The sequence below is a fragment of the Elgaria multicarinata genome, chromosome 3 (assembly GCF_023053635.1).
Source record: "Elgaria multicarinata webbii isolate HBS135686 ecotype San Diego chromosome 3, rElgMul1.1.pri, whole genome shotgun sequence".
NCBI lineage: Eukaryota > Metazoa > Chordata > Lepidosauria > Squamata > Anguidae > Elgaria > Elgaria multicarinata.
In genome coordinates this window covers 105,452,830-105,477,841 of record NC_086173.1, presented here as the reverse complement: position 1 = coordinate 105,477,841, position 25,012 = coordinate 105,452,830, and the positions used below count along the sequence as shown (strand labels likewise).

The 25,012-nt window shown below is 42.2% G+C and overlaps 2 protein-coding genes across 3 annotated transcripts; one reads left to right on the top strand and one right to left on the bottom strand.

The window, feature by feature from the left end:
- The first annotated feature begins 129 nt into the window (after window positions 1-129).
- GLT8D1 (glycosyltransferase 8 domain containing 1) lies at window positions 130-24,883 on the top strand. Of its 2 annotated transcripts, none has more exons than XM_063121179.1 (10): window positions 130-203; window positions 13,212-13,271; window positions 13,365-13,463; window positions 14,735-14,951; window positions 16,141-16,258; window positions 18,417-18,501; window positions 20,018-20,130; window positions 21,646-21,812; window positions 22,793-22,905; window positions 23,445-24,883. In XM_063121179.1, exons 2-10 carry the CDS (start codon window positions 13,256-13,258, stop codon window positions 23,633-23,635), a joined length of 1,119 nt encoding a protein of 372 aa, XP_062977249.1. In that variant the 5' UTR covers window positions 130-203; window positions 13,212-13,255; the 3' UTR covers window positions 23,636-24,883. The 2 variants fall into 2 exon arrangements, with proteins under 2 accessions (XP_062977249.1, XP_062977247.1); XM_063121177.1 differs by lacking the exon at window positions 130-203 and adding an exon at window positions 10,966-11,133.
- On the bottom strand, window positions 3,743-10,597 carry LOC134395146 (signal peptidase complex subunit 1-like). Its single transcript, XM_063121182.1, has 4 exons — window positions 10,298-10,597; window positions 8,259-8,318; window positions 7,265-7,351; window positions 3,743-3,917 (listed from the first exon to the last, which is right to left on the bottom strand). Exons 1-4 carry the CDS (start codon window positions 10,580-10,582, stop codon window positions 3,795-3,797), a joined length of 555 nt encoding a protein of 184 aa, XP_062977252.1. The 5' UTR covers window positions 10,583-10,597; the 3' UTR covers window positions 3,743-3,794.
- Window positions 24,884-25,012: the final 129 nt, after the last annotated feature.

The window sequence follows — 25,012 nt, the reverse complement described above, 5'->3', positions numbered from 1 at the left end:
CTGCTGCACCCAAAACCGTGCGAACGTGCCTACTGCAACATGTTGCTTTGTTTTATTTTCCAATCAGGCGTTATGAAAGGTACCCTCTTTTCCTCCAGCGCCTGACAACTTACTGCAGCTGTTGAGTTGGCATTTCGCTCGTGGCTGCCAGACTCTGCGAAGCGAGGCGAGCAGACGGAGGACCTCTGTCTTCATGCAAACAAGCAGCAGCATCTCCTTCTCAGGAGGGGACTGCTCAGCCAATCAGCACCATGATGGGTGTGGCCAAAGAGGCAGACCCGGCAAAGTTAAATCTCTCCTTTGTTCTGCCTCCAGCTCAATCTCAGGTAGGCCTCTCATGCTGCTCAGGGATTGCAGTTGCTGGCTTCGGCAGTTGCTTCCTTCCCCAAGAGTAAATCCATGGGGGAAAGAAATCACTGAACTCTCAAAAGAGCTCTCAAAAGAGCTCCAGAAAATGGGGTCAAGAAGGAGAAACCCCCCTCTCACCTCCAAGGAGAGATTTCCAGTCTAGGACACTAGACGTGGGAACCATACTCCTTCCCCAGGTGACCTGTGGGCACGTCCAAAATAAACAGTGACCAAGCATCTGGCATCCACCTGAGCTGATAGTATTTCAATATTCACAGCCTGCCAGAACCAGGGCACACTTCAAACCTTGTACATCCAAGGAGCAACTCATTTTACCCTGCTGTAACAGTCATAATGGGCCTGAGCCCTGAGCCTGTTTAAGGGCCGGAAGGTCAGTAGAAGGCTTGCGCTGGAGGTGATCAGCAACACCCAATGGGGGAGCCCATAATGTTTACTCTGCTGGCATAGTTAGGTTGGTTACAGTTCAAGGTGACACGATGCAGGGCAGCCTTCACCCTAGCAATTTTGGAGGTCTTAAGGATGTGTGAATTAGTTGCTACAAATGGAGCAGCCATCACAAGGCGAATCGATGTCGAAGACACAGCACCACTGGGAAAGTGTATGCCTTAACTTTGGGAGTTTAAAAAACTGCTCAAAGGGGGAAGGGCTGCCTGGTTCAACTGAAGGACACTTTTGAGCAAGGGACCAAGTTCCACCACCTAATGGCAGCATGGGAATCTTAGTGGGACAGTTGCTGAGCATACTATGGGTCAGTATCATCTCCTTGGCCCTCGCTGGTCATGAATTCAGCTTATACGAATTCAGGATTGGATCAACCACAACTGAGCTGAGCATGCTAGTGGACTAAATAAATAGATATAAATTAAAAATTGGTTGTGGAAATCAGCTACCAACGGATCATACACCAGCCCACAACAGGGCTCTCATCACTAACATTATTTGTTTATAGCTGCAGAGCAAGAAATAACTCTTCAGCATGGATTTCCAGGCCCAGTATCCTACACTTGGGAGGTTAATAGGGTTCAAAGAATGGATGAGTCTCGGATGGAGCTCCTGAGAGACAAGTGTGGAGGTGGACAAAGACCTGGACAGTCGAGGTGGCCAGGGGGGAAATGAATAAGGCTATGCAGTGCCTTGTGCAAGCCCTTGTGGTTAGAAGACATCTGGCAGTGTCAAGCACTGGCTGTAACCTGAAGAGATGTGGCAGTGAGGCACGGTTGGTTAGGAACACCCTTCTCCCACCTCTTGTGGCATGATTGGCATTGGGCTGGATCCATTGGTGAAGGGGAGCGGGATTGGCCTCCCTGCTACCCCATGACGAGGATTCCCATAAGGGGTCTCGGGGATGTGGCACGAAGACCAGAGCAGCATGGAGGCTGTGAGCTGGCCACGTCCAAGGAGGTAGAAAGGGGTTTATTTATTTATTAAATTTATATACCGCCCCATAGCCAAAGCTCTCTGGGTGGTTTACAAAAGTTAAAAACAGTAAACGTTAAAAAGTATACAAAATTTAAAACCATTAAAAATATAAAAACAGTATAAAACAACAGTATCCATTTAAACAACAACAGTTCTGGGGTTCATTAAAAAACAAATTTAGCATATGTTGTTAAATGCTGTTAAATGCCTGGGAGAAAAGTCTTGACCTGGCACCGAAAAGATAACAATGTTGGGCCAGACAAGCCTCATCAGGGAGATCATTCCATAATTGAGGGGCCACCACTGAAAAGGCCCCCTCTCCCTTGTTGCCATCCTCTGAGATTCCCTCTGAGTAGGCACTCGGAGGACCTTAGATGTTGAGCGCAGTGTACGGGTAGGTTCATGTTGGGAGAGGCGTTCCATCAAGTATTGTGGTCCCAAGCCATGTAAGGCTGTATAGGTTAAAACCAGCACCTTGATTTGGGCTAGGGAACTTCTAGGCAACCAATGCAAGTGGGCCAGAATCGGTGTTATATGTTTGAACCTTCTGGTTCCATTCTCAATCTGGCCGCTGGGTTCACATTAGCAATCCACGCTGTGGTTTGTCCCTGGCCCTACCATCCACCACCAGTGCCCCTGGCATGCAGGCCAAGAAGGGAAATCAGTCAGCAGGCGGGCTGGCCAATTGCAAGATCCACACCCTAGGCTGCCGACAAGCTTATTCAAGTGAGTCAATAAAGTTGTGGCCAATTTATTACCCAGTTATGCCTGTGTGTCTAATTTGTTCTCGTCCCTTCGCTAACCGGACCCAATAAGCGCTGCTTTCACAAGTAAGACTCATGGAAATAGAAGGAACTTATTCACTCATCCCTGTCTGCTTACCACACCATGTGTGCTGATCTGCTCTGAACAGGCCTCACAAGCAATAGCATGGTTTATTGTTAATCTGCTTATATATGTGTTCTCTATCCTCCTTATGCATGGCGCGTATACAGTCAGCTGGCCAGCCTTTCTCGGCTAATGTCTGGTAGACAAAACAAGTCCTGTTGCTCCTCCATTTTGGAATGGAAAGGTGGTTGGTTTTTAATTGGTGAATTGAAACTCGTAGCAGGGTTTACCTGCAGTGGGTTGTACCAGCGACGGAGAGAAACAAAGTGGTTGGGGAAAAGAAGGTAGGACAGAGTTATGCAAAGTAAAGGCAACAATAATACATGAGATTAAACAAATTAAATGTTGGGGCTAAAAGTGGGTCCTGGGTCTGGAAAGGTTTACAGCCATGTGCGTGGGTGAACTAAAATGACAAGTCCAGCAGAGCAGTGCAAATTAGTTACATACCTGCTGAAACACTGAATCTATTTCACTTACATTTAGCTTTGATGGTAATTCCAAAACTGGACAGTTTTTGTTTTGAGAGAAGGTGAATTTGTATTAACGTGTGAACTTCAAGACTGGTGGAATTTATAGGTTGAGTGGGACCCATTTGGGTTGATGTAGGAATATGAAAGTTGTTAAGCTTCACAAAACTGAAGTAAATGCTTGCGTTTTCCTATGCCATCTTAAACGGGCTTTATAGAAAGATAGGAATTAAACAATCCATTGGGACCAACATGGCAAAAAAATGGTTTTCATGTTCAAAGACAGTATACCTCTAAATACTAGGTGTAGCTGCAAAATTATTATCATTATAACCCTAATTGAGATAGTCCCGGGACTTCTGACTGGCTACTGCTAGAGAGATGGAATCTAGCTTAGACTATTATAACCAAACAGCATCTTTAACAAATGCAGCTACTCAAGTATTTATTTAATGGTATTGAAAATAAGAATGCTACCAGTGTTCCAGGTTGCTCTAATCAAAAACTCAATGTTTTTCATAACTGTCAAACTGCAGAACCAATTTTGAAATACTGTCAGATTCACATAAATAACTAGCTAAGTAAAGGAAGAAATGTAATCAATTTGAAAGCAAATTTAATGTCGGGAAATGGTACAAGATACATAGGTTTTCAATTTTTAGAGTGCCTTTTTACTTTTCTGTCTGCCGGCTTCTTATCATCTGTTGCCGATTCCTGGACAGGCAGCCACTTCAGAGGGTTGCGACGATACATGGGCCATGGAGGTAGTGTGAGCTGCAACAGAAGACATTTCTAAGAAAACTCAGAATTGTTCATTGACAACAAGGTTTTTGTAAAGTTTTGGCTAGGCTTCAACTTTAAGAATAGGTACAAAACAAGTTAAAGGAATCTTTTGGAGAAGTGCTTCTATGATTATAGTAGGATTATTTTGAACATACAGAATAAGAGCAAGATCAATGGACTCTCAAAGGAAAACTAACAAATATCAAGGCAATGGTATTGCATGGATTAAAAGCGTTGTTGAATATTGTCCAAAGAAACATGTCTTGTATTCATTTTGCATGGTGTGGAGTTGCATTACAGCTGCAGTCTACCAGTCTTCTCATTTATTTTATTTATTTATTTAAAACATGTGTATCCCACTGTATATCACTAGGATCTCAGGGTGGTGTACAGATAAAATTACACAATATAAAACAATAAATATACACAGCTAAAAACAAATTAAACCATTAATCAAGTTAAAACTAGTTTATAATTTAAAAGCAGTAAAAACAATTAAAACAATGTGCAAGATTGGTGAATTTAACCATTAAAGGCTTTGTAAAAATGCCATGTTTTTAATTGGTGCCGGAATAAATTCAGCATTAGCGCCAGTCAGGCCTCCGAGGAGAGGGCATTCGACAGTTGGGGTGCCACCACAAAGAAAGCCCTGTCCCATGTCCCACCATAGTGTGTGTGTTGCGCTGGTGGGATACGGAGAAAGGCACCTCCAACAGATCTCAAGTCTCAGGCAGGCATATACAGTTGTGTGAAAAAGAAAGTACACCCTCTTGGAATTGCATGATTTTGCATATCAGGACATAATAACAATCATCTGTTCCTTAGCAGGTCTAAAAATTAGATAAATACAACCTCAAATGAACAACACATGACATATTACACCGTGTCATGATTTATTTAACAGAAATGTTAACTAAATGTAAAATGTAGAAGCCATGTGTGAAAAAGTAAGTACACCTTATGATTCAATAGCTTGTAGAACCACCTTTAGCAGCAATAACTTGAAGTAATCGTTTTCTGTATGACTTTATCAGTCTCACACATCGTTGTGGAGGAATTTTGGCCCACTCTTCTTTACAACGTTGCTTCAGTTCATTGAGGTTTGAGGGCATTTGTTTATGCACAGCTCTCTTAAGGTCCCGCCACAGCATTTCAATTGGGTTGAGGTCTGGACTTTGACTGGGCCATTGGAACACCTTGATTCTTTTCTTTTTCAGCCATTCTGTTATAGATTTGCTGGTGTGCTTGGGATCATTGTCCTGTTGCATGACCCAATTTCGGCCAAGCTTTAGCTGTCGGACAGATGGCCTCACATTTGACTCTAGAATAGTTTGGTATACAGAGGAATTCATGGTCGACTCAATGACTGCAAGGTTCCCAGGTCCTGTGGCTGCAAAACAAGCCCAAATCATCATCCCTCCACCACCGTGCTTGACAGTTGGTATGAGGTGTTGTGCTGATATGCTGTGTTTGGTTTTCACCAAACGTGGCGCTGTGCATTATGGCCAAACATCTCCACTTTGGTCTCGTCAGTCCAAAGGATATTGTTCCAGAAGTCTTGTGGTTTGTTCAGGTGCAACTTTGCAAACCTAAGCCGTGCTGCCAAGTTCTTTTTAGAGAGAAGAGGCTTTCTCCTGGCAACCCTTCCAAACAAACCATAGCTGTTCAGTCTTTTTCTAATTGTACTGTCATGAACTTTAACATTTAACATGCTCACTGAGGCCTGTAGAGTCTGAGATGTAACTCTTGGGTTTTTTGCAATTTCTCTGAGCATTGCACGGTCTGACCTTGGGGTGATTTTGCTGGGACGTCCTCTCCTGGGAAGATTGGCAACCGTCTTGAATTTTTTCCACTTTTGAATCATCTTTCTCACTGTAGAACGATGGACTTTAAATTGCTTGGAAATGGCCTTATAACCCTTCCCAGATTGATGAGCAGCAGCAATTGCTTCTCTAAGATCATTGCTGATGCCTTTCCTCCTTTGCATTGTGTTAACACACACCTGAATGCTCCAGACCAGCAAATTGAAAAAACTTTGGCTTTTATAGAGGTGGTCATACATGCTGATGATCAATTAATCACAGGCATTTGATTAGCAGCACCTGTCTGCTACTTAGCATCTTAATTCCTATGGAAGTAGTAAGGGTGTACTTACTTTTTCACACATGGCTTCTCCATTTTGGCTTTATTTCTGTTAAATAAATCATGACACAGTGTAATATGTCATGTGTTGTTGTTCATCTGAGGTTGTATTTACCTAATTTTTAGACCTGCTAAGGAACAGATGATTGTTATTATGTCCTGATATGTAAAATCATACAATTCCAAGAGGGTGTACTTTCTTTTTCACACGACTGTATAGGGAGATGCACTCCCTCAAGTATCGAGGTCCCGCACATGACCTAGGGTTCCAATTCTGCCTTCTCTGAGCCCGAGCCTCTTCCCAACAATTTCTCCACTCAGAATAGTTCTGCTGGGCGGCATTTCAAAGATGAAATTGAGGAGGCATAATAAGATTTTTTTTGCCATCCTTGCTGCTACATAATAGGCAAAAGAAAGACTCTTTGCTAATCTTCGATCGTACTCACTCCAAGACCTACGCTACCTGCACTCTAGCCGTCATCCAGCTTGTTTTATTGCCCGTAGATCTTCTGTAAACCAAGGTGAGTTACGGGCGCCACAGCACAAGGTACAAACCCTTAAAACTGGCACTAGGGCGAATGGGCTTTCTTATGAGGAAGATGGAATCCTTGTGGATGATGGCAACTACTCCCACCCCTTGGCCCTCTAATCTGGGTTGGTGCTGCACCGAGTACCCGTGGACAGAGCTCAGACAGATCCACTCCACCCAGCTATCTTACTCTCTCACTGTAGGACAGCTCATGCACACAGCACATTCACGCACACACACATACAGTTGCCTAAGAAGGGACTAAGGCCTTGCCCTTGTCACTCCCCTTTGGAGGCACCCCCTCTTCCCTGGCTGATGGTCCCTCGGTCTTTCCCAGGACTGGCTTTCCCAGGCCACCTCAGCCAGCCAGCTAGCTTAGATACCCCTTGCAGGAAGGGGGACAGGTGGAGCTGGTCAGCAGCAGCTGGCTCGGTACCTGGGGGCCTAGTCCTGCAGGAGTGGTGGTACTCTGCCAGGCAGAAAGTCCACAGGAAGACTGCAGGACAGTGGAGATGATAATGGTGACAGCAGCAGGCAGGCATCCCCTCTTCCTTGGCTGATGGTCACAGGACTCGATCTCCCAGGCCACCTCAGTCAGCCAGTTTATATGATTCATTATTCTGGCTACACTGTAGATATTCTTTGCTATAAAAAGTCATGTTCTTACCAGGCATGATACAGCAAATCCACCCATTACTATGTAAACTGTCCAACCAAACTGTTCAGTGATGTATCCATACATAAAGCCAATCACCTACAAGAAACAATTGAAATCAGTCAAAGAAAATTCTAGTCCCAGACCCAATGTGTCAGAGTTTAAAAGGGAGCACTGAAGCATTCATTTCGACTTAGACAGGATGATTCAAGAGACACAAATATAAACATACAGGTTTGGCTCCAATTTGTCCTTTCTGAGAATGGAAGGGACTGGGATTTAGTGGAAAGCATCTGCTAGAGGAGACAATTTCTGCCTATTCCCCCTGCCACCCTCTATAAGGTCCCCAACCCTCCAGAACAGCTTTTTTGGGTAAAGAGGAATGGTGATTCTTATCTAATGATATCTTTGAAAACTGATTTTTATAATCGAAAGTACATTCTAGACCTTTGTAGGGCTAGCTGCTGTGTAGGCATAGTAGAGGTAGGCAAGCTTTTGGGGCCAAGGGCTTATTTAGCAATTTTAAGAAACTCCTCTGCACTGGCACAAAATGGCAGCCATGAGAGGCATGGCGAAGGACAAGTAACCTGCCCCAAAGACTTCATTACAAGGCAGAGCTGGGATCTGATCCATAACACATTAAACAACTCCTTTGGACTTATAGTTTTCAGCACCAACATAAACCTAGTTGGCAGTTATCTCAGCTATTGGTAAGAACGTGTGTTAATTTTTCTAAAATGCGGGAGGAGTAGGGCACCTCGGTGGGTGCCAAGGGAGGTGTCTGGGGGTGCATTTGTCCCTGCGGATACCATGTTGCCTATCCCGATGTAGAGGATCACACAACAATCATCAACTTGGCTTCAGCATGCTGGATTTAGGCTGCAATTCTAAATAGTTACCAGGGTGTAATCCCCCAACATAGTTGAACTTTCTGAGTTACACTAGTTGTGTTATGTATGCTTCACTTTATACATCGTTGACAGCATTTTGATTTCATTATACTTACAGCAGAGAAAATAATGATTCCCTGGAATATCTGCTCTGCTAGTTTTTGGCCTTTATAGTCCTGTGGAAAAGGGAAAAAATGATAGCATTGCCACTTCCTCCAATACCAGAGGTTCTTGTAGTTTTTGGAATAGCAGCATACAGACAGACAATAAGCACTACTGATAATGTAGTAATAAGGAAAAAGACTAATAAGATGAAAATTCATTTAAATCAAAACAGCTTAAGGACTTTTAAGCAAAGAGATCTTAACAACTAGGTACTTCTATTTAAGTTAAAGATAAGCAGGGAGAGGGGGAGGAAGAGAGTAGAGAATGAAATTTATTGCTAGATCTTACGTACAGTTCAATACCAGTCCAGGTTTCTATCAGTTTTAGTGTGGCAGTTGCTGATGCTGTTGCGCTTATTTCCCCCCTCATCACAGCACACAAAATGCCATGCAGTGTATTTATATAGCACTGGCAGGGGACAGTGATAGAATCAGATCACAGCTGACTCCTTTGTGGCATCTTTAGAACCCACTAACTGTGGATGTCTCTACGTAATGATGTAATCCTGTATCTTGCAGCTTTTTAGAGTGCGTTTGCCAAGCAGTTTTACCTAACGAGCAAAGCAGGATGGTTCTGAACTGTATGGAAGGAAAACAGTCCTGTTTCTGTCATAACTGCTGTAGCAGCTTTGTAGGATTGGTCAAAGGCCTGTTTTAAGTCATGATTTCATGACTTCACATTCTGAAGTATTGTTAACTGTCCTCCCATGAACGCTGTACATTACAAAACACGCAGAGACTTCCTAAAACAGACAGGAATGTGGTGTGTTGGCACAGAGACTCTGCACTGCATAGATCTACATCACCATAATGAGCAGTATAACCACATCACAGTCAAGCATTTTTTGGTTGCTTTCATATGGCTGACATAACATGGAACAGTCTTCAGTGCTTTACTTTTCTTACTAGAGTACTGCTGCTGCATTTGTTAAGAGCAGTATTTAACTACAGCAGTGGAAATTATTAGACTAAATGCAAAGAATGTACTTTGGTACATTAACAAATAATTTTATAAAGGGCCTTAGATATTAACATACTACTGCATTTATAGCCAAAGACCTGCGTGCACAGAGCCATATTACTAACGGAGAAAATCTTAGCATAGTTTTTTTAATTCATATTAAATCTAACCCATTTAAACTAAGGGAAGTCCTATCCATGCTTACTCAAGACTTAAGTTCCATTGAGCCCAACTTGCAATTTACTTCTGAGTAAATGTATAGAATCAAAGTGTAGAGGACCCACTGTGTCTCAAAGGTGCAGTCCTCAACATACTTGATGTGGAAGAACTGCTTTGACCTATAAAGCCTTACACAGCTTGGACACTGAAGGAGCATCTCTTCCCCCATTTATGGAGGCTCTTCTTGGAGCACCCTTTCAATCTGAAGTACAGAGAATGGCTATGGGAGAGAGGGCCTTTGTGACACACTCTCCCAGCACCTACATTCATGCTCTATTGTCAAAAGGGAAATATTTTAATATATTTTTCTGGGGCTTTTGAACACATCAATGAAATGTCTATAAAATCTTACGTGTTATTTTATCTCTTTGTGTTAAAATTCTCTGTTGAAAATTGTTTTATTCTTGAGTCCTGGTTCTGTATTTCAATGCCAATAAAGTCTTACTAAAATTCTACTTACTCCCGAGTAGAAATAATTCGAGACTGGGCTTCAGTCTTCTCAGGCCAATGATCAATGAGCTCAGTACGATGAGGCTAAGTAAGGGTTTTGTTTCTATGTTTTCCCGTAAGCTGAACACAGATCTGAGCCTGGCTACTTGGCGATGCTTCTCTCAGCTTAGGACACGTCTGCTTTATTATCGTGGGCGCTCGGGTAGTTGCCTATCTGGAAAGCAGAGAGGAGGGCTCCGCTCCCGCTTATTATTGGCGCTTCCCCAGGAGGCGGCGGCGGCGGGTTGGGGTTTTCGCCTTTCTCCCCAGGCAGGCGATGCACCGCCATCCCCCCACCCCACCCCTCGCCCACGCCCCTTACCATCTCGGTGGGGATGGATCGGAATATGCCGAGCATGGTGTCCGTCTGTTGCAGAAGCTGCTCTTGGGGTCCGGGCTGCAGAGCGGAGGCTTGCGGCGGTTGCTCTGCCTTGCCGGGAGGGGTCCTGCTCTCGGGGAGCTGAATCGGGTCGCCCTGCGAATTGGCGTCCGACTCGAGCGAAGCGGCGTCGACGGGCGCTTCCGGCTCGTTCGCGGAGGCGGCTCTGCGCCGTGAGGCGGGCGCTGCGGCGCTCGCCGGAATCGACGCTTTCCTGCCTCGCCTCATCGCGCTGGGACTTCCGGGGCAGCTCGGGCGGGGAGAGGGGCGAGAGGCCTGGCTCTTCTGCTCGGGCCTCTGCACGCACCGGCGTGTTCCCCGGGCGGACTCCTCCGTTTCTCGCCTGGCGACCGGCAGCCCTCTAGGACATGGGGAGGCTTCCCTGCGGCCTGTGGAGCGCTTGCCTGCGTCGCCATGACAACAGGCAAGGGAGGAGCACGAGCACCCCCTCCCCCGGGTTCAGAAGGGTCCTTGGCGACGCCGAGCGTCTAACGGGCTGCCTGCCCGCGCTTCGTTCTCGGCCGCGACTAGAGCCTGCATGTGCCCGCGGATAAATAAGCACTTGGGGGTAGCAGGCTGCTACACCCAAAACCGTGCGAACGTGCCTACTGCAACATGTTGCTTTGTTTTATTTTCCAATCAGGCGTTATGAAAGGTACCCTCTTTTCCTCCAGCGCCTGACAACTTACTGCAGCTGTTGAGTTGGCATTTCGCTCGTGGCTGCCAGACTCTGCGAAGCGAGGCGAGCAGACGGAGGACCTCTGTCTTCATGCATACAAGTAAGACTCGTGGAAATAGTCAGAAGGAACTTATTCACTCACCCCTGTCTGCTTACCACACCATGCGTGCTCATCTGCTCTGAAGAGGCCTCGTAAACAATAGCGTTATGGCTTATTGTTAATCTTTATATGTGTTCTTTATGCTCCTTAGGCATGGCGCGTATACAGTCAGCTGGCCAGCCTTTCTCAGCTAATGTCTGGTAGACAAACAAGTCCTGCTGCTCCTCCGTTTCGGAGGGGAAAGCTAGTTGGTTTTTAACTGGTGAATTGGAACTCGTAGCGGACTTTACCTGCAGTGGGTTGTATCGGCGATGGAGAGAAACGAAGTGGGTAGTGAAAAGAGAGGAAGACAGAGTTAGGCAAAGTAAAGGCAACAATAATACCTGAGATAAAACAAATTAAATGTTGGGGCTAAAAGTGGGTCCTGGGTCTGGAAAGGTTTACAGCCAGGTGCGTGGGTGAACTAAAGTGGCAAGCCGAGCAGAGCAGTGCAAATTAGTTACATACCTGCTGAAACACTGAATCTTTAACTTACATCTAGCTTTGGTGGTAATTCCAATACTGGGCAGTTTTTGTTTTGAGAGAAGGTGAATTTGTATTAATGTGTGGACTTCAAGACTGGTGGAATTTATAGATTGAGTGCGGCCAATCAATTTGTTCTTACGTCAGGTACAAATATCAATAATGTGTAGTGTCAGGTGAATAGTTAATCTATACAGGAATAGCTTCATTAAACACCAGTGGCAGTGCTCTAGATTGTAAAATGCAACCTATAAGGCTGATTCTTTTAATTTACCTGAGTCACTACACATACACTAAATTTTCATCCGCAAGGGGGTTATTTATTACTCTGCACACTTTTTTATTACTCTGTACATACTCTGTACACTTCAGAATGTAGGGAAAAGACTATCTTTTCATTTATCAGTGATTACCAAGAAATTGTAGATTGTGTTTGTTCATTGAGAAGTTTGCTCACAGGAGTCTTCACCTACATCTTCATTGGTTTGCATCACCCTGGTTTACAAAGTAGTAGAGGCAGAAGTATAGAAAGCAGGTGGTGCTCAGTCACTTGGAAACTGACAGATTGCAGCATATGTCTTAAAGAAGGCCGTGCTGTGGCAGCTGTGACAATGCCTACCTTGGTGTCTGTGCAAAATGCCATGCAGTAAAAATATTCTACGAGATGAAAGGATCTGTTAAACTTAGACAATATGTCTGAGGGCCAAGTCTTCTATCTCAATCAGATTGTAGCCTGCTTTGTAGACAAAATTGCTTTGTATTTGTCTCAGTTTGGGGGTGAAGAGATTAACTACACTGTACTCTTTTTGTCGCCAGCTGAATACCTTTTTATTCTCTCAGTATTTTAACACTTAATTTTAACTTAAATTTAAGTTTTACTGTTCTAACTCTGTATTTTAATCTTACATCAATTTTGCTACGTGGTTTTATCCTGGTTGTGCTTTTTATACTGTATTTTGTATTTGTGTTTTTAACCTGTTGGTTGTTTTATTATGGTTTTAATTTTTGTGAACTGCCCAGAGAGCTTCAGCTATTGGGCGGTATAAAAATGTAATAAATAAATATAAATAAACTATAGAAAGAGAAGTGAGGATCTAAGAAATGGGTTAAGTGAGTGAAATGAGCTGGCAAGCTGCACTGGCAAATATGGCTCGGAAATTATATATCAATGTTTTTCACACTTGTTGTGCACATGGTGGAATCTGAGGAAAAGATGTGAACCCTTGTGGGTGGGGGAACCTTGGAAGAAACCCAGGCAAATTTGGGAATCGTCCCCACGCCAATTTTCCAAAACTCCCTTGGGGAAAAGGGGGAGAGGAAGTGTTTTTTTAAACAAAGTTTCCTCTCCCACTCCATTTTTCTGACTCCCCCTCCCCCCAGGCTTCTTCCACATCCCCAGTCTTATGTGGATATTTACTTAAAATCTTAATTCATTACAGTTGTAATATTAGAACACCTTATCAGTCCATATATATATATATATATATATATATATATATATATATAGATGTTTGTGGAGTGGTACTGTTGCAGAGGTTGTCTGTTGTGTTTTGTAGACTTTTGAAGAGGCTCAACTTTTAATCCAGAACAAACAAAGGAAATGACATTCAGAAAAGGTATTTTTCTCTAAACAGCATTTTTAAAATAAATTAAAATTCCAGTGCTCAAGATATGTTTGGTTAACTATCGTTTTCTCTCTTGCATTTCAGTAAATATTTTCATCCTAGTACTTGTCGTTGTTATATTTTTGCTAGTGTTGCATCACAACATACTAGGTCTAAGTGACCTCTTGAAAGGCGAATTTTCAGGTATGATGGCTTTTCTTTATTTTAGTAAGTCCGTGTTTCAGTAACCTTGTTTATTTGGTTGGAAACCAATCATGTTAATTAAGTTATTTTAACAACAACAAAACTGTGCAAAATACATATTTCATGGCAAATGATTTTCATGCACTTTTGCTCCAGTTTTGAGCCATATTTAATGTAAATACTTACTTTACTAGTAGATTCTAATAATTATCTGCTGTATTTATTGTTACTTAATGTATCTTACTACAGCATGCAGGTATTGCTAAAAGCAAAATAGTGACTTCCCAGGAGGCTTTTTATTTCCTACTGGTGGAGCATGAGTTCTGAACTGTAGTCTTAGCTCCACCTTCTATCTCGGCTAATACACCCACACTGAAAAGTTATGGCATTTAAAATATAGCTTTCATATCAAACTTGATTTTAATTAGTTCAAAGGTCTTAAAGATCGGCTTCGTCCATTTTCTTCTGCTGCCCCTTATGCCTGGAACGCTCTTCCAGAACATTTGAGAACTACAAGTTCAACCACAGCTTTTAAAGCTCAGCTAAAAACTTTTCTTTTTCCTAAAGCTTTTTAAACTTGATTTTGTTCTGACTTTATACTGTTAGTTTTACCCTACCCAGTGCCTGTTTACCCTACCCTGCGCCTATTTGCATTCTCTTCCCCTCATTATTGTTTTATTAGATTTTATTAGAATGTAAGCCTATGCGGCAGGGTCTTGTTATTTACTGTTTTACTCTGTACAGCACCATGTACATTGATGGTGCTATATAAATAAATAATAATAATAATAATAAAGGTCTTTCTGTCTGTGAGTAACTTTAATCTGGTCATCACCATGCCTTCAGGAAGAGATAAAAGGTTTGATTGAAAATCTATGTAAATAGCTTTATAGTATAATGGAAGTAGTTGGAGAAATTAAGGATTTTTAAAAAAATTATATAAAGCGTGATCTAGTCAATGTTAAGTACTGAAATCTTAGATGAAGGAGAGTCAAGCATGGACTTAACTTTCTCACTGAAATCAGCAGTGGATGCTGATTGGCATTGGATGCTTCTCAGTACCTATTGCTGGGGAACCCAAGTGAGAGGGTGTGATTGCTCTCATGTCCTGCTTGTGGGCTTCTCATTGGGGCATCTGGATGGCTACTATGGGAACAGAATGCTGGACTAAGTATCCCTTTGATCTCATCCAGAAGAGCTCTTCTTATGTTCTTATGACCATGCCATAATGTTGTTTATATGTTGTGATATTCTATGCTATTGTCCTGCAGATTCAAGTCCATTAGGATTCCAACCAATAGATTTTATACCCGAGGCTCCTCAAAGATTGACAGAAGGTCCAAATGACAAGGAAATTCCTGTGGTCATTACAGCATCTGAGGACAGGCTCGGTGGTGTCATTGCAGCCATAAACAGTATTCAGCAAAACACCAAGTCCAATGTGGCATTCCATATTGTCACTCTGAATGACACAGTGGACCACTTGAGGTAAAGTACGCTTGTGGAATTTTGTTGCCCACAAGCATGTTACTATGTCTGTCAATCCTGTCCTCTGTTCGAGAAGTAATTGTGAATAAGAGTCAAACAATTGCCTGTTTGAAGAAACCCAACTCATTGCCTTGCAAGATTGTGGGTGTATTTGGCATGAGCAGCATACTGGTTACACAGAATTGTATAGAAACAGGAGTCACCAAAAAGGGGCAATTCTTGCAAATACTGCTCACTGTTATCACGTAATAGGACCTGTCCTTGTACGATATTAAACTTTCCCCATGAATGGACCTTGTCTAGCCACATCTATTAGTTAAACTGAAAAGGCGAAACAATAGCCAGTTCATTTAATAACTATTTTTGTGTTAGAAATTCAGGCTCTTGCCCCAATATTATAATTCAAGAGACTCCTTTTTGAATCCTCGAGGGCAACGTGTCCCTCCAGGTAGTTTGGCCTACAACTCCCAGTGGTCATATCCAGCATAGTCAATGGCTATCTGGAGGGCCTCAAATTGTCCAGCCCTGCTCTAGAGCCGTATGTCTGTAATAAACCACTTGTAAGCAGATACACTCACAATGAAATCCATACCTGCTATTTGATTGTGAGAATCTGAATCAGGAACGGCTGGCGGTTTTTTGTACAAATTCAGCTCACTCTCATGCTATCAAGTAGTTAACTTAGTTTATTTAGCATTACTTAATGGGGCAGTATCCTATGCTGTCTGTGTGCCAGTGGGACCCACTGCTAGCGCAAGAGGGAGCTAGCAGTTAAAGCAATCCAAAATAAGTAGAAAAATCCATTTCTGGAACAGGGCAGGACAGTGGAGCTCACAGTGGTGATCTAGACGTGAGTGTTTCCACTCCTTTCCAGGGTTCCTTTATGAGGAGTTAACTCTGTTACACACACATCGGGTTCCACCAGTGCAGCTCAGTCAGTGGGACTGAAGTAGCCCCATTGGTACTGCCCAAGGTCCTTATCTTTGTCCTTACAACCACCATCTGAGGTGGATCATTGATATTCCCATTTTACAGATGAGAAACTAAGGCTGAAAGTTAGTAACATGCAAGGAGACTTTGGTGTCAAAGTCTAATGTTCAGTTCACTGCTCCACCCCAAAAGTCATGGGAAGGCATGTATCCTAACATTTCAGTAACCTGTGAGGTTTCCTGCTCTCTTTCCTTTGCAGATCATGGCTTAGTAAAACTAGTCTGAAAAACGTGAAATACCAGATTTTTGATTTTGACCCTCATATGCTGCATGGAAAAGTGCAGGTTGACTCAGAAATGCCAGACTCCATAAAACCTGTGAGTACTAGTGCTGAATTAAAATTTCAGTATAACTTGCTTGCAGTTTGCTGATAATTTGAGTGCATATATGTTTAGATATTAGGACCTTGAAAATCCTGACTTGTCACAATTGCTGTGATGCTCTTGATCCTATGATGTTTAACTAATTAAGTTGGGATGGCTCTGATAAACACATTTGGAAATTATTTATTTATTTATTTATTTGTTTATATCCCTCCTTTTGCCCAATGCTGGGCCTCAAGGCGGCATTACAAAATTTAAAACATATACATTTAAAACTATAAATAGAAATATACAAAAGTTAAAAATATATTAAATATGTTCCAATATTAAAACATTTCAACATTTAAAATGACAATTTTAAAAGTCCTTGGCACAGACGGAGGTCCAGATCATTCGCCAAAGGCCTGCTGGAGCAAAACCTTTTTTGCCTGCCTCCGAAAGCACATCAAGGAGGGAGCCAGTCTAGCTTCTCTGGGAAGAGAGCACTGGAGCAGCCACTGAGAAGGCGCGTTCCCGCCAGACGTGCCTGTGGCGGTTGTGGGACTGAGAGAAGGGCTTCCCGTGAAGATCTTCAAGCATGGGCAGGCTTGTAAGGGAGAATCCAGTCTTTCAGATAACCTGGACCTGAGCTGTATAGGGCTTTATAGGTCATAACCAGCACTTTGAATTGTGACCGGAGGCCAGTGGAGCTGCTTTAACAGGGGAGTTGTATGCTCCCTGTAACTAGCCCCAGTCAACAATCTGGCTGCAACTCTTTGAACCAGCTGAAGTTTCCAAACACTCTTCAAAGGCAGCCCCACGCAAAGTGTGTTACAGTAATCCAATCAGGATGTAACTAAGGCATGTGGCCAGGTCCGACATCTCTAGCAACGGGCGCAGCTGGCACACTAGCTTTAACTGTGCCAATGCACTCCTGGCCACTGCTGAAACCTGGACATCCACCTGTGTTTTCAGGGGGAGTATAACCCCATCCAGCACAAGCTGAAACCCTATTCCGCCTTTCGACTGACCAGGAGCACCTTTGTCTTGTCTGGATTGAGCTCCAATTTGTTTGCCTTCATCCAATCCATTACTGCCAACGGACACTGGTTTAGCACTGAGACAGCTTCCTTGGAATTGGGTGGAAAGGAGTAGTAGAGTTTGGTATCACCAGTGTACTGGTGGCACCGCACCCCAAAAATCTCCAATGGTTTAATGTATATGTTAAATAGCATGGGGGACAAAACAGAACCCTGAGGAACTCCACAGGCCAATGGCCAAGAAGTCAAACAGGACTCCCCCAGCACCACCGTCTGGGTCCACCCCTCCAGGAAGGAATGGAGCCATTGTAAAACAGTGCCTCCAAATATCATCCCAGCAAGGCGGCCAAGAAGGATACCATGGTCAATGGTATCAAACGCTGCTGAGAGGTCCAGCAGAACCAACAGGGACACGCTCCCCCGGTCCAGATCCTGGCGTAGGTCACCCACCAAGGCAACCAAAACTGTTTCTGTCCCATAACCAGGTCTGAAGCCAGATTGAAATGCATCTAGATAATCAATCACATCCAGGAATCCCTGGAGTTGGGAGACCACCATGTGCTCCAATACTTTGCCCAAAACTGGAATATTGAGATTGGCTGATAATTATCCAATATGATGGGGTTCAAGGAGAGCTTTTTCAATGTGGGTCTTTCCACTGCTTCCTTCAAGCAGGCTGTCACCCTGCCTTGGCGAAGGGAGGCATTGACCCTTCCACTTACCCACTCAGCCAGTCCCCCTCTGGCTGATTTTATAAGCCAGGAAGGGCAAGGGTCAAGTACACATGTTAGCTCTCGCCTCTCCAAGGATCCTGTCCACATCATTGTGCTGTGCAAATTGAAAGGTATCCAATAATACTGGACAAGCAGGTGCCAAAGTTACATCCACTGGGTCTGTATCAACTATAGTTCCAAGTCAAAGTGGATCCAATTGATTTTGTCTGAAAAGTGCTGGGCAAATTGGTCACAGTGGGCACCAATGACACCAATCGTTTATTTTCAGTAAATTGTTTTACTATAATCTTGTTGCTGGATGGGAAGGAGTCATCAAGAGATATTATTGTTATTAAGAAATTACTTATGCTTTGCATGTCAGTTTCCTTTCATTCTTTTTCTTTGTTTGTTTACCCCTAGCTAACCTTTGCAAGGTTCTATCTGCCTAATTGGGTCCCTAATGCAGAAAAGGCCATTTATTTGGATGATGATGTGATTATGCAAGGTACGGGAACTTTCCTTCTTGCAAGTACTTTAGGACATAGAAATTGTCTTTCTGTAAATAACTTTGTTTGAGGAAACAAGATAAATTCTATAGTACTTAAAGAAAGTAAAATACCTATAAGTTTTACTGACGTTTTGATTTGTCTCTATAGTACTTATCAAAGTATTTAATGTAGTCTTCCCAACTTTGGGCCCTCCAGATGTTAGAGTAGAACTCCCATCATACTCAGCCTGCGTGACCACTGATGTAGTGGGATGGTTCACATGTGGTTTACAATGCTATGTGCTTGAGCAGAAAGGAGGCAGAGAAAAACCTTGGCTCATGCATGCTTCCTCCTCCCTTGCAGCTGGTAGGACGAATAAGTCCGGATTCTGTTCCACTTTAGCTGATTCCTGGATTGCCTTTATATGTGAATCATGGTTTCAAATGAGCTATATTCAGTTACAAAACAAGCCAATTTCAATCCATAGATTAAAGTGGGGTGGGAAACATGTGGCCCTCCAGATGATTTTGGATTGTAACTCCCATCAGCCCCAGTCTAGCATAGCTGATGGTGAGGGATGGTGGGAGTTGCAGTTCAACATCTGGAGGACCACATGTTTCCCATCCCTTTTCTAAAGTGAAATTGAATCCTGTTTCCCCCCCCCCCTCATCCTGGACATATGGGGGAGGAGAGTGTGGAGTGTGTGAGCCTGATGTTTAGCATGACTCCTTCCTGCTATGTATGTAGCGATAAATTATGCTTTAGCATTACATGTGTAAGCAGTCAGCTAAGCTTGTACCAAGTTGTAAAACTTGACAAACGGCTGCAAGTCATAGGTTAATTAACCCACAATTTGTAACGATGCATCCCAACGTGCTGCTTCTACTCTGCATAATTAACCTCCTACCGGCCTAAACTAACTGTAGGTTATTGAACTCACAAATAACCTATAGTGCCTGAGTTCACTCATCACAAAACCCAGAGGATGATTATGCAAAGTGGAAGTGGCATTCATTCGGCATTCGATTTAGCAAATCATGGGTTAATTAACCAAAATTTGCTGCTATGTGTGAACTGGGTCATTATATCACAGACAGAATAGTATTACTGAGCTATTTACCTCGAAAGGCTGGATTGGATGGTTCCCCAACCCTCCAGAGCAGATTTGAGAGGCTGCACGGGGGCGGGGGAGATGATGTTGGGGTGGGGGAGATGATGTAGAAATCCCATTCCACCAGTAGTCTGCTGGCAGAGCCGCAATGCTAGTTTCAAAACAAACTTTGCAGGTAAATACAACAGCATAGATGTTTAGATTTGAGAAACAGTAATAAAACATCTTCATAGTGGTGTGAAAGTAGACATTTTATGTAATTAAAATTGCTTTCTAAGAGATGCAGCTGTTGATTCCCTATATTTCATAACTTGAAATGTGAATTGAGCTACACATTTTTTTAAATTTAGTTTTTGACTACAGTTTTTATTTGTTTGGGTGTTTTGACTGGAAGTTTGTCTTTGCTTGGGTTGCCTTTTCAGATGATATCCTTGAACTTTACAATACCCCACTGCAACAAGGCCACGCAGCTGCATTCTCGGATGACTGTGACTCTACCTCAAATAAGTTTGCAGTCCGTGGAGCTGGAAACCAGGTGCAAACGGTTCTAAAAGAATGTGAATATCTCAGGCCCCAGTTTTGTAGAAGTTGCCTCTGCTCTTGTGGTTGTATTCTTGACTTCAAAGTTGTACAGGGGTGCTTTATGGCTTTGTATTTGCTGAAACATTGAATGAGGCTAAGCATTCATATTTTATTTGAGTTTTAAGGCTGGGAGACCTTCATAATTTCACTTCATATCATTCAGGAGCCTAAATAATTTTCTTGAAACAGTGAAAAAGTATAACTTTATGTATACATAAAGACAATGGTATAGGGTTATGTTCCACATGTCCCAAGGAGATTCATTTCCACCTTATGTTCATCAGAAGCAATGCTTCAACCACCTGTTCACCAGCAAGTAACATCTGTTCAATATGCTGAGGATGTAGTAACTGTATCTTGCATGCTTGAACAGCCAGGAAGGGGGAAGCAGACTATCTTTGATTAAATGTAAGTTCCCCTCTTTCCAGGACCTATCTGCTGAATAGGAAGGGAGCCTTAAATTGTTTTCTTTGTTGTTCAAGAAAAGGTCATAAGCAAACCGTTAAATTATAAAGCAGCTTTTGTAATTTCCCTTGCTTCAGAACAGTTATTGAAGGTACCTGCAATAATAACTTACACAACTTAATAAACATTAAGGTTTAAATAACTTAAAAACAACTACCACATAGCTAAATAACACTGTATTTGATGATAGTAGGCCTAAGCCTTTTAGAAAATGGGTTGTATTTCATCTAATGATTAAAAATGTTTTCAGCATAGAGACATACGACAAAGGAAGTATTTTGGTGGGAGGTGTTTGAAGCTGAAGCTGAGATCCAATTTCTATTCTCTCTGGCCTTCCTTCTTCTCACATCAGTCCGTTGGTTTCTGTTCACCACTCTGCCGCAAAGATCATCTTCTTGGCTCGCCGCTCCGACCATGTTACTCCGCTTCTGAAATCTCTTCATTGGCTTCCAATTCACTTCAGAATCCAATATAAACTTCTCCTGCTGACCTTCAAAGCTTTTCACGGTCTAGCTCCTTCCTATCTCTCCTCTCTCATCTCACACTATTGCCCCGCTCGTGCTCTTCGCTCCTCTGATGCCATGTTTCTCGCCTGCCCAAGGGCCTCTACTTCCCTTGCTCGGCTTCGTCCATTCTCTTCTGCTGCCCCTTACGCCTGGAACGCTCTTCCAGAACATTTGAGAACTACAAGTTCAACCGCAGCTTTTAAAGCTCAACTAAAAACTTTTCTTTTTCCTAAAGCTTTTAAAACTTGATGTTGTGCAGACTTCTACTGTTACTTTCTACTGTTAGTTTTACCCTACCCTGTGCCTGTTTACCCTACCCTATACCTGTTTGCATTCTCTTCCCCTCCTTATTGTTTTACTATGATTTTATTAGATTGTAAGCCTATGCGGCAGGGTCTTGCTATTTACTGTTTTACTCTGTACAGCACCATGTACACTGATGGTGCTATATAAATAAATAATAATAATAATAATAATAATAATAATTTGTTTTTTAGTATAATTACATTGGATTTCTTGATTATAAAAAAGAAACAGTTCGGAAGCTGTCCATGAAAGCAAGCACCTGTTCTTTCAATCCGGGTGTCTTTGTTGCAAATCTAACTGAATGGAAACTTCAGAACATCACTAAGCAGTTGGAGAAATGGATGGCACTTAATGTTGTGTGAGTATGTCCACTTTTGCGCTTAACACTCTGCTATTTGAAGATTGCAGCTAATGGGGGAGTAGAGGGAGGGAAGAGTGATGAATGGCCAAATGTATAGCTCAGTTCTTTTCTATACTGCCCAATAGCCAAAGCTCTCTGGGCGGTTTACAACAATTCTGTAACCCTTTTCTGTACTTCAGTCATCCCTAATCTAGACCACTGCTAATTCAGCCTTCTGTCTGCCCTGTACCTATGCTTTATCTTAACTTTGTACTGACTACAAGCCACTTTCTGCATCAACTTCAAGCTCCTAGTCTTGAGTGTGAAACTTATTTCTGTTCTGATGTCTTTTACTTCATAGCTTTCAGCTTTCTTGTTCTTTATTCCTTAAATGTACTCCTTCCCTCAACCCACATTCCTCTCCTCACTGTCCTCTCTACCTTCTTTCTCTTGATGAACCACTTCAAAGAATTTCATGAGCCAATGCCTGACCTTCTACTGGGTGCCTTCCCTGGCTCCTGCTTTGTCAGGTGCTTCCCCCACCTCTATCCTATTGACTGAGCCCTTTTGGTCGAAAATACTAAATACTGCTGTACTTTTGGGGCACTTATATTCTTAGTAATTCTTACCACCACTCTATAGGATAGATCAGCATTATTATCCTCCTATAGCAGGTGGCTGGAGAGGAGTGGGGAAGGTGAGAGAGGTCCCACCTTCATGGGAAAAGGCAAGACCTGAATCCTTTGACTTTCTTAGTTATGCTATTCTAGCACTCAAGAGCCTTCTGTTCATTTTTCTGGCTCATAGCCCAAGATGGCAGTGCTGTGCAGTGCCAAACTCCATTAGCAACAAAACATTCTGTTTATGAATAGAATGAATAATTTCATTAAAAACAAAAGCATTCCATCCCATTCATAGATAAATATCTCCTAAAAATGTTTTGCGCATTGTGTCTTCAACTAGTTAATTTTCCTTTTTTTAAAAAATCTCTTGACTAGAGAGGAAATCTATAGTAGGACTCTCGCAGGCAGCATCACTACACCCCCTCTGCTCATTGTATTTTACAAGCGGCATTCAAACATTGATCCTATGTGGAACGTGCGCCATCTTGGTAAGTATAGGGGAAAAGAACTTGACACTAATTACACCATTGTGAAACTTAAGCTAGTTTAATTGACATGGTTGGGACTGTACTTGTTTTCTCCATTACCTCCATTTTCAGAGATCCTTCAAAGAAACTCTTAACTTCCTGGGAGGGTCTCTCTTTGATCCCTTTACTACATATTTAAAAACCAGACCTTGATATAAAATGACTTATTTGAAATGTTGTTGTATTTGAATATGCACTTAGCTGCTGCTTCAGCAGGGACTTCTAGATAAACCTTAATGATGACCATTCAGGACTCCCTGTTGTAACCTCTCATCTGGACCAACTTTAGGGGTTGGGTGGGGAGAGGAAAGATATTCCTAATAATAAATCAAGCTATTCAGTTTGTCCAAAAATGATTGATATAAAGCTGAAAATTACAGATTCAGCTATGAACTTAGGTGACTTATTAACTTTTTAGATTGTATGTCAGCCTTAATCTTTTGAGAGAAGGCAGGATAGGAATGTAAATTCCCTGATATTTTTTCTTGTTCAATTCAAAGGTTCAAGTGCTGGGAAAAGATACTCACCACAGTTTGTGAAAGCCGCCAAACTACTCCATTGGAATGGGCATTTCAAACCCTGGGGAAGGACAGCATCTTATGCAGATGTTTGGGAAAAATGGTACATTCCTGATCCTAGTGGCAAATTCAACTTGATTCGGAGGCATACTGATATCTATGAGGCAAAATAAGATGGAGTTGACATCTGTATTTTTTCTCAGGAAACTTATGAGACCCTGGAGTGAAGACAATAACGATACGGCCACCTAGTTTATATTGAAATGGAGAAACACAGAATTGTACTTGAAATTGCATACTTGGAGACAAGGGAGTTTCACGTCTTCCAAGTGTGACAAGCAGAATACATCCATAAGCTAGCATTTTGTACTAAACAGACTGTTCAAGACTGACGTTCTAGGGATAAGATGTTACAAAAGAAACTTGACCCAGCAATTACACTACAGCAACTTAGGCTGCAATCCCGTACACACTTATCTGGCAGTAGGACCCATTGAACTCAGCAGGACTTACTTCCAACAGTATACGTAGGATTGTACTGTTAATATGCTAACAAGCTGCTGCCACTTTTTCTTTTTGCGTAACTGATGAATAAGAGCTTTTACAGTGGTGGACAAAATTGTGGACAGTTTTTGAAATGTTCATGTTTTGCAGTTTTGCATGCTTATAGAAAATGTTCTGTTTCATAAAATTGAAATGGTTATACCGTATTTCTTCGATTCTAAGACGCACCTTTTCCCCTAAATAAACAGCTCTAAAAATGGGGTGCGCCTTAGAATCGATGGCGTCTTAGAATCGAAGAAATACGGTATATCAATTGAAAGAGACTTTAATGCTGAATTCAATACAAAAATCAGTGCAAATATCTGCAGTACAAAAAAGTTATGCTTACTTTAGTCTAAAAAAAAAGGTGTGATTGAGTGAAGAAGCAGATTGAAATTGCAAACCCTACAGGCCAATCACAGTCCTTGTTCTGGGGACCAATCACATGGCAGTAGCTGCGATACATCATGTTTCAAGTTGGGGAAAGTCAGTTTTGCTGTTTGTTCTGTAACTGAAGCTTAATTGGATTGTGTGAATATTTGAAGTATTTCTCAAATTAAAAGTGTTTTTATGTAGCGTCCACAGTTTTGGCCACCACTGTATGTTAAACCTTTTCTATTGCTTGAAAACCTATTCAAATTCTTATAGCTATTTGTTCGGTGGATTTAATCTGTATTTCAAAAAAACTAGCTCTCTAGTAATTTTTTTTATTTTAATAATTTACCCATCAACACTAAGCAATTTTCTTTAAAAATTGTGGAAGAAACCACTAAAATGTATTATTAGTTTGTTGTGTTCAGACCAATCTGTACTTGGCAATTTCTTGAATATTTGTGTTTCACAATATAGTCTTCCTAATAAATGAATTTTGGTGCTTAGTTATCTGTTTGGAAGCAAATGAGGCAAAAATATAAACATAGGGAATCTAAACAGAACGGCCTACCAGGATTTACAGAACGTTGACAGCAACCTATCTTATAGAAAACTCCACAGTAACTCACCCTATC